The sequence below is a fragment of the Peromyscus maniculatus genome, chromosome 3 (genome assembly GCF_049852395.1).
Source record: "Peromyscus maniculatus bairdii isolate BWxNUB_F1_BW_parent chromosome 3, HU_Pman_BW_mat_3.1, whole genome shotgun sequence".
Classification (NCBI taxonomy): domain Eukaryota; kingdom Metazoa; phylum Chordata; class Mammalia; order Rodentia; family Cricetidae; genus Peromyscus; species Peromyscus maniculatus.
The window spans coordinates 143,567,479-143,580,524 of record NC_134854.1 but is presented as its reverse complement, the minus strand read 5'-3'; the positions used below and the strand labels follow the sequence as shown (position 1 = coordinate 143,580,524).

The 13,046-nt window shown below is 52.2% G+C and overlaps 1 protein-coding gene across 26 annotated transcripts in view; it reads left to right on the top strand.

Moving 5' to 3' along the window:
- The window catches only part of Mical3 (microtubule associated monooxygenase, calponin and LIM domain containing 3), a 209,638-nt gene that overhangs the window by 157,642 nt on the left and 38,950 nt on the right, over positions 1-13,046 (top strand). For all 26 annotated transcript variants that reach the window (XM_076567844.1, XM_076567846.1, XM_076567867.1 and 23 more), the window contains one exon: positions 6,221-6,416. In XM_076567844.1, the coding sequence (XP_076423959.1) occupies positions 6,221-6,416 (196 nt within the window). The remainder of the gene's footprint in view (positions 1-6,220; positions 6,417-13,046) is intronic.

Sequence of the window (13,046 nt, the reverse complement as noted above, 5' to 3'; positions counted from 1 at the left end):
AGAGGTAAGGTAGAGAGAGACTAGGTCACCAGTACCCATGAGGCCAGAGGGACTGGCCAAGTGTTCTGCAGCCAGGATGTCACCACGTTTTACACCACATTTATCTCATTGGAAACTAACTGGAAAAGAAGGGTCCAAAAGGTCCCAGCACACAGGCTAAGTGTTTGAGATGGTGGAAATTACTCATTGTTTATAGTATGGAGAGATCATACTGTACCCCATAAATAGGTGCAGTTGTTAATGGTGTATTGGTAAAGGTTAATTAGAAAGAAAAGGAGTCGGGAAAATGGGCCAGAAATGAATTCAAGACGGAGGAAGAGAAAGCCTCCAGATGGCTTGTGTGGTACCCACAGGTGCCTGAAAAAACGGCACCAGCCCGGAAGCTCTGTCAGCAAAGCAGGAAGGCGGGGGAGGGGGGCAGGGAGCACAGGTGCCCCTGCGGCCCTGGGAAGGCCACCCCGAAGCCTGGCTGCATCCCTCACACTCTGTGAATCAGACAGCCGCAATTAAGAGATCCTGGCAGCCCTTGCACATCAGCTGAGAGCAGGTTGTCCTGGAAGCAGGCTGCTTTGGGGATGATGGATGGTGCTCCTGTGGGCAGGGACTGTTCCACAACAGAGCCTCAGGTCAGGCCCAGGGCCTTTTTCCTATTTAGGATGCAACCAGATCCTGGGAGCTCTTTCTTTTGGTATGCATGAGGCTGTAATTGGCCTCCTTGTGACCTGAGATCAGCTTGTCCCGACTTAGAGACGAATCAGCCTTGGAACTGATTCCAGGCCTTTCATTACACTTCTCGCTGGGAAGTCCCTGCCCGGTGGCCACTCTTAGAAAGCATATGATGTGGAGGGCAGGTGGCCGGCTCCCCTGACAAGGATGGTTCTGCCTTACCTTCTCGGGTCAGCCCTTGCCAGCTAGGTTGTCTGCCTGTGTAGAGATCCAGTCTCAGTATGTGACTCAGGCACTCCTGGCCCAGGCAAACCCTACTGCCTCAGCCTTGCTGGCTGGCAAGCTGTGAAGCTTTTTAAAGGCCAGTGTTGCCTGCTGGTAATTTTCATTCCTTGTCTCCTGCAGTTCCTTCTCCCAGGGGCTTATATGTGTTGATGGGAGGGGATGTTCTAGTCTCAAGATGATGTCGCCACCACCACAAAGGCCTCTGTGTCCCTCACATCTGTCTGTCTGGTAGCTCCTGGGTCAGGACAGAGAATCAAGGATGATCATATCCTTGATTCGTTACATTGTGCTTATTGCTAAGGCACTCGAAGGCTGTGAGCTGGACATGTGCAGCCCACTTGGGCATTCTGAGAGCGTTGGGTACCTACCAAGTACACTCTGAATGTCATCTTGCCTTTGGGAAAACTGAGCCTCCGTGAAACCTAATACTTGGGATTCCCTGCCTAAGTCGTCCCTTGGCTCAGGTGAGCTAGAACTCTGTGGTGTGGCACTGGGCAGAGACAGTGCCCCTCCCTCCATCTTATTGTTTCTGGGTGGGTGGATGAGTCGGTTGGTTGATTTTTGAGACAGGGTCTCTGGCCCAGGCCAGCCTGCACTCCCTATAAAGGCAAGAATTACCTTGAATTTCTGGTCTGCTACCACACCTGGTTTCTGTGCTGTTTGGACTGAACCCTGGGGCCTCATGAATGCTCAGCAAGCAGCCTCCAGCTGAGCTGCATTCCCAGCCCTTTATTTCACCCTACTTTGGTTTTGTTTGTTTGTTTGTTTGTTTTTGTTTTGTTGTTGGGGTTTTTTTTTGTTTGTTTTTGAGGCAGGGTCTCACTATGTAGCCTGGCTGGCCTTGAACTCACAGAGCTCTGCCTGCCTTTGCTTTCCAAGTGCTAGGAATAAAGGCGTGTACTTTAACACCCAGCTTCACCTTCGTTTTTGTTTGATGGTTCTGCTTTGGAGACGGTCTTGCTGTGTAGCCCAAGCTCATCTCAGTGCTCCTGCCTCGGCCTCCTGAGTGCTGGGATTATAATTGCAAGCCACGTCAGACCTTCAGCCTTACTTTGCAAAATCTCCGCTAAGATACTTGAGGTTGGCAGAGCATTCTTCTTCTAGCGCCTGAGGTGTGAACCCAGAGTTCCGACTCTGGCCCGCTTCTTTTTGTTGTTTGTAGCACTTCTCCTCCCTAGAGCCTCGGGCTCTGGGCTTTGAGTGCCAAGTTCTGGTGCTTGATGATCCATTCGGCTGCAGTTTGATTACTCTCAAGAGAAAGAGCACCGGACAGAGGACAGAACGCCTTCCATGCCAGACTCTGGCTTCTCTGTTTCAAGACGTTGTCTCATATAAAGAACCAGAGGGGGACAGCATGGTGAAGCCTCAAGGGAGGGATGACTGGGACACTACAAGTCCAGGGACAGCATGGCGGTCACTTGAATTACTGCTGTCCTCCTAAAGTTCAAGCCTTAGTCCCGCCGCCGCACTGCTCTGTGACCTCAGGCACCTACGTCCCTGCAGACTTCAGTTACCCGGTTTACAAAGTGTAGTGCCAGCCTGCAGAGTGGTTTTTGTTATTGTTTGTTTGTTTTTTTCAAGACAGGGTTTCTCTGTGTAGCTTTGGTGCCTGTCCCGGATCTCGCTCTGTAGCCCAGGCTGGCCTCGATCTCACAGAGATCCCCCTGGCTCTGCCTCCCGAGTGCAGGGATTAAAGGCGTGCGCCACCACCGCCCGGCTGCAGCATGTTTTCTAAAGTCAGTTGACTACCTAGTCCTTCAGCAGACCTGAATACCCAGGACACGATGCTGCTCCCTTAGATATTCTCATGGCCCCACGAGCATGCGTCTGTCGTACAACTTCATAGCTTACGCCTGACATGCTGTCCACACGTCTATGGAAGAGTGGAAAGGGTTTTCATCCGCCGTCTTTCCTGAGGTTCTAAGAGTTCCCGGCACACCACAGACATGACTTGGCTGCTCCAGTGTCTCCACAAGGATGTCTGCTCACTCCACCTTGAACTTGCTGGGGTTAGAACTAATGGACGTTAGTTGTTTGCCCCAAAGGGGTAGTTTCTCTTCCCCTCCAGAAGAAATTCTGGTATTGTTCCGTATTAGTGCCTGGGAGGCTTATTCCCTGCCAGAGCAGTTGTCAGGCTCGTGCTGGGGAAGAGTCCCACTGTGTGTGGTCAGAGCCCTCGGCTTGCTTGCCCGTGTTGATCATGTGGAGCTGGTGGGCGCTGATGAGGAAAGAAAGATGGGATGAAGCAGCGCCGGGGAGCCTGTGCCCTCCTGAGGCCTGGGCAGCCAGCTTTGCTCTGGAGAATGAGTGGGATCGCCTTGCTTAGCTGCCTGCCCCCCCCTGCAGTCTGTGCACTTGGCTCCGCGACACCCTCCTCCAGTCATGTGTGTGTAGCTTACACTGTCAAGGCTGTGAACCTGGTGTTGAAAATGGAGCAGGGTGTTTAAAGTGATGCTCTCTCTCTCTCCTAGGGTGAGCAGACTAAAGAGGTAAACGCAGGGATGTGTGGTCAGATCCCATCCGAACACTCTTGCCTGGATTAGCAAACTTAGCATCAGAACAACTTGCTTTTCAGTAAAGATTCTGGTCACCTTGGCGGCTGCTGCTGTAGAAGAACCTGGGGAGGGCAGCAGATGTGCTGACCGGACCCTGTACCTGCCTGTTAACCTCCCCGCGCCCCTCCCCCACCCCCACCCACCCCCCACCCCCGTGCTGTGGCAAAAGAGTTGAAAACACAGGCTGGGGCTGAGGGTCATTTCTTGCCCATCATTCATGAGGTCCTGCCTTCAACCCCCAGTATCAATTGAACCAGGTAGGGTGGCACATGCCTCTAACCCCCGCACTTGGGAGGCAGGAGGATCATCCTTGGCTATAGTGAATTTGAGGCCAGCCTGGGCTAGAGACCCTGCCTCAACAACAAAAAGCTGTACACAACAGTAGTGCCAGCCCTCAAAGCATTTCCTGTACAACTAGTCAGGATACCAGAGTTGCTCAACTATTTCAGGTCTGCCTGAGAAGAGACCTGTCATCCCCAATTGGGCTGGTGTGGGACTGCATGCAAAACCTCGGGCGTTACCTGTTGGTGCTTAGAACGCAACATCAGGCAGGGACCTGCTAGTGGGAACCTGTGGTCATTCCTGACCCTCTCTCGCCTGGGCTCTGTCTTTGCTGTTTGAAAACAAAACAAAACACCAACTTCATTTATTACTGTTGTGTGTATGTGCGGTGTGTGTGTGTGGGGGTGTGCCACAACACACATATAGAGGGCAGAGGACAGCTTCGTGGAATTGGTCCTCTCCCTCCACCTCTACACGTGTTCTGGATTGAGCTCAGGTCATCAGGACGCTGTGAAGAGTGCTTTACCTGCTTTGCTAGCCTGCTCCTGCTTTTCCTTTTGTATCTTAAAGCACAAGTGTGTGTGTGTGTGTGTGTGTGTGTGTGTGTGTGTGTGTGTGTGTGTGTGTGTGTGTGGTGTGTGTGTGTGTGCATTTAGCCCAGGGCTGCCACCTCTTCCTTCTGTCTCTATCGGGTGACTGAGTTTATGGTCCAGAGTAAATGGATATCAACTCCATTTACTACGCACCACAGGGATGCACGGATGTTACTGACATCGGGTATGTGTCTTCACCCGTATTTGCTGAGTGCCACCCTGTGGGAGAAGAAGGTGGTAGCCGATATGCTGGCGGTCCAGAGTTGGCACCCTCGCATCCATACCAGCCATAGGAGGCAGGCATCATCCCGTCCACAGGCCAGGGTATGACTTTGAGAAGATTGCAGTTTTTTCTAAGATCTTTCTGCCATGTTCACCGCTATAGAGGCGGTGGGACCTGGGAGAATAGAGCCTAGAGCCAAAAAATGAGGCCGACTAAAGTCTCATGCAATAGCCAACTTTATTCAGAGCACCAGACAATTTATACTCTGAGGGTTAAAAAAAAATCACATGAGTAAGTTCTCATGAGTTCAAACTATACACCTTCACCAGGACAAGTTGCACACAGGGAAAACATGTTTTCCATAGACGCATATAAACAAATAACAGTAGCCAGTTGTGATGAGCAATTGGAAGTAAACTCACTTCTGTCTGTCACACTTGAGAGGGGCACGCAGACACATTCTAAGAACAATTCCTTGTTTTGAAGAATCTAAGGTCACACGACTCCATTCTTGGACCATGTTCCGACACCACCAGTCCCAGGGGGAGTCAGGGTCAGACCTGGCTTTATCTGGGTGTACCTGTGTGGTGTCATGGCAGGCACAATGTGGAATAAACGAGGGGCCTCTGGCCAGGACTGGGGGTGGGGAGTGTCAGAGGGGAACCGTGGGGGTAAGAAATGAGGGCACCTGCTGTAGATTGAAGGAAACTAAAGAGACAGGGAGGCTTTGTGTGTAGTGTTGTAAGTTTTCAAAACACTGTTCAGTATATGGTGTTACTCAAAAATACTTAAAAGCAAGATATGCCAGGAGAATGATAGAATTCAAAAAGGACCTGCTGGTGACCCCAGTCATTCTAACCGACAAGCAGAGATCACCGACAGAAGCTCAGGTCCCTGAGTGAGAGAGTGACGGGGGCAGAGCACCGTGTGATGCTGTCTCCCCTCGGAGCTGAATGTCTACAGGGAAAGTGTACTTGTGTGCTGCTAAGGTGGTAGGCACACTGGCCCCACACTGCCAAGCCTGACGCCATTCTCCCCTGAACAGCCATGCGGAGGGCTCAGCACCACCTTTGTGGCGTGCTTTGTTCTACAGAATCTTTACCACATGCGTGGCGGCAGGACACAGGCAGGTGCTGTGTAACCTGCAGGACACCTTAGCAGAGTGCTGCCAGACTTCAGTCCATGCTGGCGTGGGCTACTGGAAGTATGACACTCTCTCTGGGAGTCTCCTAATTCACTGGTGATGAGAGACCCATCTGAAGGCCCTACACAGACCCTTCCCCCAAAACAGTCACCGTCACCTGTTAGGTGGCATCTTTCCATCCTGGCTTGATGGGAAGTGGATGAGGATGTGTGGTCTCTGTGTCTCCTAGTTAGGGAAGTGTTGCCCCACCTCCCAGCCTCATTTCCCGCCCTCAGGCCAGTCCACAGGCCTTCGGTTTTCAGTCACCCATGTTCTGACTTCCCAGAGGACTGTGTATCTCTTCTGAGAAATGGGTTATGGCTGTCCCAATGGTCAACGCTCCCCTTCTTCCAGCACCAGCTCCCGTCATCCACTGCTGGAGTTCCGCGTCTGCGCTTCATCCTCGGAACTTGCCGCTTTGCTTTTCCCACAGGTTCCAGCATGAATGGCCTGGAGGAGCCCAGCATCGCCAAGAGGCTGAGAGGCACCCCTGAGAGGATCGAGCTGGAGAACTACCGCCCATCGGTGAGGCAGGTAGAGGAGCTGGAGGAGGTGCCCGAGGAGACACAGGCCGAGCATAACCTGAGCAGTGTACTAGACAAGGGCACCGAGGAGGATGCAGCCAGCAGGTTAGCCCATGCCCGTGGTTTGCCTGGCTGGGGGTGGTGTCCCTGGGGCGGTGGTCTTACTGGGTCCCTGGATTCAGCTGGCAGCAAAAGAGCTTGACGAGCAAGGGGATTTGAACCAGTGTGATTGGGTTGGAATCTTGGTGTTTTTGCTTCTCAGCTGTGAAGTAGGCAAGTCCCTCTGTTTCTTCATCTATGACGTAATACCTCTAGTATCTAGTGTCTTCCTCAGAATCAGTGTGAAGGTTAAGGAGCAGATAGGTCACTGTGTTTACAACAGTCCTTAGCATGTCTAAGCATGTGGAGTTTCCTCTGTATGGTGCTGACCGTGTATGTGTTCCTGAGAGTCCTAGGGATAGATGTGGGCCATGTGCGTTGTCCCCTTGTAGGGGAGGACACTGGTGTAACTAGGACGGGACCCGTAATTCCAGCTCAGACTTCCTAGGCCCAGGCCCTGAGTCGTTCCTGTTTTCCCTGCCGCCCTGCGCCATGTTCTCCCTACAGCATCAAGGTCAGATCAGTTCCTGTGTGACCCTGTAAGTCTGCAGCAGTGTAGGTCGCCTTCACTGGGTGGAGCGGGGTTGGAAAGGACCACCATCTGTAAAATGGTGCCCGCTCCCCTAGCACTTTGTGACTCATTGGGAAGGTAACAGGAACGGTAAGTCACACTTGCCATCCGCCAGCTGGTGCTTCCAAGTCCGTGGGAGGGGAAGGACCGTCACAGGAAGGAAAGCAAGCTGAAAAGAGCGAGCCTCCTCGGAGCGGGTGTTTCCTCAGAAGATTCCGGGCTCCGAGGAGAGGTGACTGGGCCCCTGATTACTCACTCTGCAGCCTTAGGGAAGCCACCTCACCTCTCTGTGGTTAAAGAGGGGCAGGAACCTTGCATGTCAGGGGCCACATGCAGGAGGTGTCTGGCTTCTCCAGTCAGTGTCAGTTCTGTTTAGCTGACCAGTGTCTTCAGGACGAAACATGCGTCCTCTCACCCCAGCAGCTGAACCTGTATATGATGCTCTCGTGGCCCAGAGTATTGGTGGAATTATTAAGACCACTCCACGTAGTTAAAAGGAAGGTTTATTTTATGGGGTAACTCACAAGTGAAGGGATAGGTAACAGGGTCTGGGAAAGGTGTAGTGCAGTCCAGCGGTGTTCTCTTGGAGAACTCTGCTCTGTCTACCTCCAGTGTCCAGGGTCCAGGAAACAAGAGAGCCAGCGCATCAGGATCTAGGGTCTTCAGGGTCCTCTCTCGCCCCGCCTTGTAGGCGTGACAGTTACCGAAGCCTCGATGGGGGTTGGAACTTCCAGATCAAAGCTGGAATAGCTACCCACTACACCTAAGTCTTTTGTGTCAGTAGAGGTGGGAGAGAAGAGGATGACGAGGAAGGGCAGAGTCCATAGAAGCCAGACTTTTTCACAGGACTCCTGTGCCAGAGCTGAGACTCCAGACCCAGAACGTTGAGTCAGAGGTGATGAGCAGATGTATGGTGATAGATAAGGCAGCCTTTCTTGAACAGCCCGAGACTCTCCAGAGTGCATTTCCGAGAAGAACTGCTTTCAGCCGCATCCTAGCAGGAAGATCTGGGGCGAGCACTATGATGAACTGCCCCTTGGGCTGGCTCCACAAACAGCTCCCCTGCACACTCAGGAGACAGCCCCTTGTTGGCACAGTTCCAGAGCCTTCACTGACCTCTGGCCACAGTCATATAACTGCAGTGTATCCAAAGTGCCCGTGGGGGCACACCCTCCACGCCTGCCCTCTGGTGAAGGAGAGCACTCAGTGCCAGCCCCACAGCTCAGCCAAGCACATTGATAAGCCCTTGAGCAGAGCAGGTGGCTTAACCTTGGGATGCGTGGGGGTCAAATATGAAATCAGCATCTGCCTAATACAAAAATGCCTGCTTAAATTCTATTTGGGGGGGGGCACACAGCAGCTTAGATATGGTATGATTCGGTGGGAGCGCATTTTCCTTGCATGTTCAACATGGGGTTCTGTCTTTCACAGTGTGAACATAAATGAAAGATCTTTTATAAAAATGGAAAAAAATCACAATAAACCTATATCAAATGCTTCATAAAGTGAGGGACCTCAGAGCAGGAGTTACGGATTTTGCCTCACTTCCCTGGGAAGTGGTAAGGTGCCTGAAACAGATGCGTTCTATCCATCTTCCCTATAGCACCAAGTTCAGGTTCTGTCAGCTGCATTTGCAGCTTTCAGCCTCCTTAGTGAGGGTTAGCCCTGAACATGAGACCTGACATCTTTTAAGAATCACCTTGTCGGCCAGGTGGTGGTGGCTTACGCCTTTAATCCCAGCACTCGGGAGACAGAGCCAGGCGGATCTCTGTGAGTTCAAGGCCAGCCTGAGCTACAGAGTAAGTTCCAGGAAAGGCGCAAAGCTACACAGAGAAACCCTGTCTCGAAAAAAAAAAAAAAAATCATCTTGTCCAAGCTGGGCATAGTGGTACATGCCTGTAATCCCAGAGGCAAGGAGATCAAGAGTTCAAGGCCAACTTGGGTTACATGAAAAGGAAGAATGGATGAATGAATGAATGCATGAATGCATATGTGCATGCATGAGTGAATTTTCCGGTCCAGCCCAGGAGCTTGTTCTCCCCCAATTCAGAGAGATTCCATGGCTGTGGAATCAGACCTATATACTTCAAGTCCAGCTCTACCACCCACTGACTGCTGGCAAATCACTTATCACGTGTGCCTCAGTTTCCCCATCTGAAAAGGCCATTGTGTGTCCTGAGTTTATCATGAACAATTACATGAATGAATGCCAGGTACTCGGTGTCACCAGGCTGGTGTCAGCAGTAACTGTCACTACTCACACATCCATTACAGCGCAGCAACCCTCTCTAGTGGAGTACTCCAGGGATGCAGGTGGTTGCCATCACCAGGTGGGTGAAGAGCCAGAACCTGATTGGCTCAAGCTTACCCTGCCCTGGGCACTGCTCATCTGCATCGCTGTATCATAGCTACCTATGTAGCAGGTAGCTGGGCTGAGGGGCCATTCTACTGTTCTGGGAAATTCACTCACTCATTCATTCATTCATTCATTCATTCATTCATTCATTCATTCATTCTTCCTTCTCATGTAACCCAAGTTGGCCTCGAACTCTTGATCTCCCTGCCTGAGAACCTTCCTTTTAACAATAAGGCTGGTATCAGGAGACAAGCTTTGGAAACCGGTTTCCAGGGTGTCTGAGGTCTGCAGGGTCAGCAGACATCCTGGGAGATTTTCATAATCACCTCTATGGTTTAGTTCACATGGTGCCCGCAAGTCCTAAACTGTGTCGCAGACCCGTGACAAGGCCTCATCAGCTTTCTAAGTTCTCCTTGCAGACTTGTGGAAGTCTCCAGGAGGCACTTTAGTGTGTGTGTGTGTGTGTGTGTGTGTGTGTGTGTGTGTGTGTGTGTGTTTTGGGGAGGGTGGGTCAGGGAGAACTGACCCTATGGTTTAGGAAGGTGGCCAGTGTACAGCCCAGCTATTGTGTGCTCTCCATTACCTCTGAAGAATACTCAGAGGCTGGAGAGATGACTCATTGGTTGAGAGCACTTGTTGCTCTTGCAGAGGACCCAAGTTCGATTCCCAGCACCCACATGGTGGCTCACAGCCTTCTGTAACTCCAGTTCCACGGGATCTGACACCCTTTTCTGATCTCTGAAGGCACCAGGCATGTATGTGGTGCACAGACATGCAAAACATTCATACACATAAGAAATGGATAAATCTAAAAAATGAAGTCAGTGAGCCCCTGGAACATACAAGTGACTTTTGCAAATTAGACAGTCAGAATTTCGAGGGACTCCCCAAGGTTGATGTCACCAGCAGAGCAACAAGAGGAGAAGCCACTCTCCAAGCAGACCGTGAATGAACAGGAATCCCTGTCTGCCCCTTTCTTCCGGCTTCAGCCCCTTTTCCAGCAGAGGCAGTAAGGAATGCCAGCCCTGGCTGATACGCATGCGCGATTTCCAGGGGGTGAATGTAGAGAACAATGTGCGCCTTCTCTAGCCCCCTGCCTGGCAGCAGAGTGTTGTCAGGGTCACTGAGACCCAGGGGTGCGGCGGAGCAGACTGGAACCGCTGACTAGCAGCTTACCCTGAGTCAAAGCCATTTGTTTCCTGTTTCCCTCCAGTCACAATGGGAAGGAGCTGAGGATGTAGTTCAGTCCGTGGAGTGCTCGCCTAACATACAGGGAGCCCTGGATTGAATCCCCAGCACAGGAGCATGTGGTTTTGTGCTCCTGTACCCTGGTACTTGGGAGGTGGAGGCGGAAGGATGGGAAGGTCGAGGTCATCCTTGCTGCATAGCAATTTGAGGTCAGCCTGTGTACCACATGAGGTCCAGAAGAAGGAAAGAGAAGGAGGAAGAGAGGAGGGAGACCCTAGGGAACTTGACCTAGAATCATAAGATCCATCTCAGAGCCATGTGACTGGACCAGATTCGTGGGGGACAGCACCCGGACAGCTGCTGGCACTGAATCCCACTGTTGGGTTCGGGGAAGGACCGAAGAGCCTGGGCACACTGCTGAAGTCCTGACTCCCTTCTGTCTTCGTCAGGCATGCTCAGCTGTGGGTACTCCAGCTTCAGCAGGCTAAGACCTGAGGTTCAGGTGCCTGGGTCAACAGGGGGATCTAAAGCGAGCCTTGAGGCTGAGGGTGTGGCTCAGTGTGCAGTACTTACCAGGCATGCACGAGGCCCTGGGTTTGGGTTGACACCCTGAGTCTTGTGTGATGTAAGAGCTGGGCAGCCCTCACAGTGGCCCTGAGGTCCTCTGATAGAGGTAGCTAGCTCCAGCGGGTTTCTCTCTGTCCTCTCTGCAGTCAGGGAGGCTGCTTTGCAGGAGCAATATGCTCACGGCTGGCAGAGGAAAGTGAGGCCTGACCTTTCCGCCCCTGCTGTCATGCTCTCACAACCCCGGCGCTGTCGTAAAACTATCTGGAGTGGCACTAATAGCCATCACGGGCTTCGTAGTCATCATCACAGCGAGATGTACTCATCACCCGAATTACGCCCGGTGCGGCCATCCTAATAACAAGACGCGAGTGAGGTCAGGCCGAACTCGGCCCCGCCCCGCCCTTGAGCAGCCAGGCGCCCCCCCCCCCCCCCCCCCCCCCGCCTGTCTAGACAAGGCACACTGGGCCCTGGTGGAGGGACAGGAAATCGAGGATGAGTGCAGACGTCTCCTCGTCCTTACTCCAGATGTGAGCAGCGGTGAGTGGCACGCACAGCCCATGTCATTCACGAGAAAGTAAGCTAGTGAAAACACGTCAGCGGAGAAACATGAGCAGTAGAAATAACGGTGGGAAATGTTCAGAAGTCAGGTGCCACACTTTCCACCCTGTCCTTTTATTTCCCCTCTTTCCTTGTGGTTGGTGTTTGTTTGTTTTTTCAGTCATGGTCTTGCTCTGTAGCCCTGGCTGGCCTGGAACTTGTGTAAACCGGGCTAGCCTCCAGCATGCACTGACCCTCACCTCTGCTTCCCAAGTTCCAGCATTACAGGCATGCACCACCACACCTGGCCAGATGTTTACACTTTAAACCACCTCCCCCTGGATCTCTTCCACACCACCCCCCAACACACACCTTATGGTATGTGTGGGCTTTCCTGGGTCACCTTTGCCATTTCCAGTAGTCAGTGAGTAAGTACAGTGCACGAAGACTCAGTCTACTTCAGCTGAGTGAGTGTGTCCATTGGCTGAGCTCTGGCAGGTCTCAGAATGTTCTTTAAGTGATACATGGCCGTACACACCTATAACCCCATCACTCAAGAGGACTGAGAATTCAGGTCAGCCCGGACTATATAATGGGACCCGTCTCAAGGGGGAAAAAAAAAAAAAAGAATTCATGAATGAATGGGTGAGTGATTGTGGAAGTGAATAAACAGTGTAAGAATAGTGACATTTGCCTGTTAGGCAGGCATCACATGGCCTACCTGCTGGGGACCACAGCTCCATGAAGCTCAGCCACTTGAGAAGGACTCAGAACTTTCTAGAAGCTGTCGTGCTCGTGGCCAGGGCCTGTTACAGTGGGAGGAAGGGTCATAATGACCAGCTAGGTGGAACAGAGGCAGAGGGGAGGGGGTGTACGCAGCCTGCAGGAGAGACGTCAGCCAGCAGACAAGAGGGGGTGCGTTCTCCTCACAAGCACCAGGAGGCTCGCTCAGCTGCTTGAGAGGGACTCAGAACTTTCTGGAAGCTGTCATGTTCGTGGCCAGGGCCTGTTCACAGTGTGGGGAAAGACTTCCTCACGGAGAGTCCAGGAAGCTCTCAGAGTCGGAGCTGCTGTTGTCCTGCCCCTGTGGAGCAGGGACAGCATTCCTGTCCTGTTTCTACCTGTGATGTCCCATTCACTCAGACCTGGGACTTTGGAGTTTTTATTGGGACTCCATTATGTACATAGTAATTTTTGATAGTCCATGGGGTCGATCTAGTCTTCAGGTCAACCTAAAATCCCCCTTTCCCCTGGGGGGGGGAAAAGTCTTTTGGCTTTTTTCCTAGTGTGGCCGGTCCCTATATTCAGAGTGAGTGTGACCAGCTGTCACCCTAGACCCCCCCCATCGGACAGAGCTCTGGAAGTGAGCAAGCACCATTGCCTGCGTTCCAGCGTGGCTTGGGTTCCTGCGTACAAA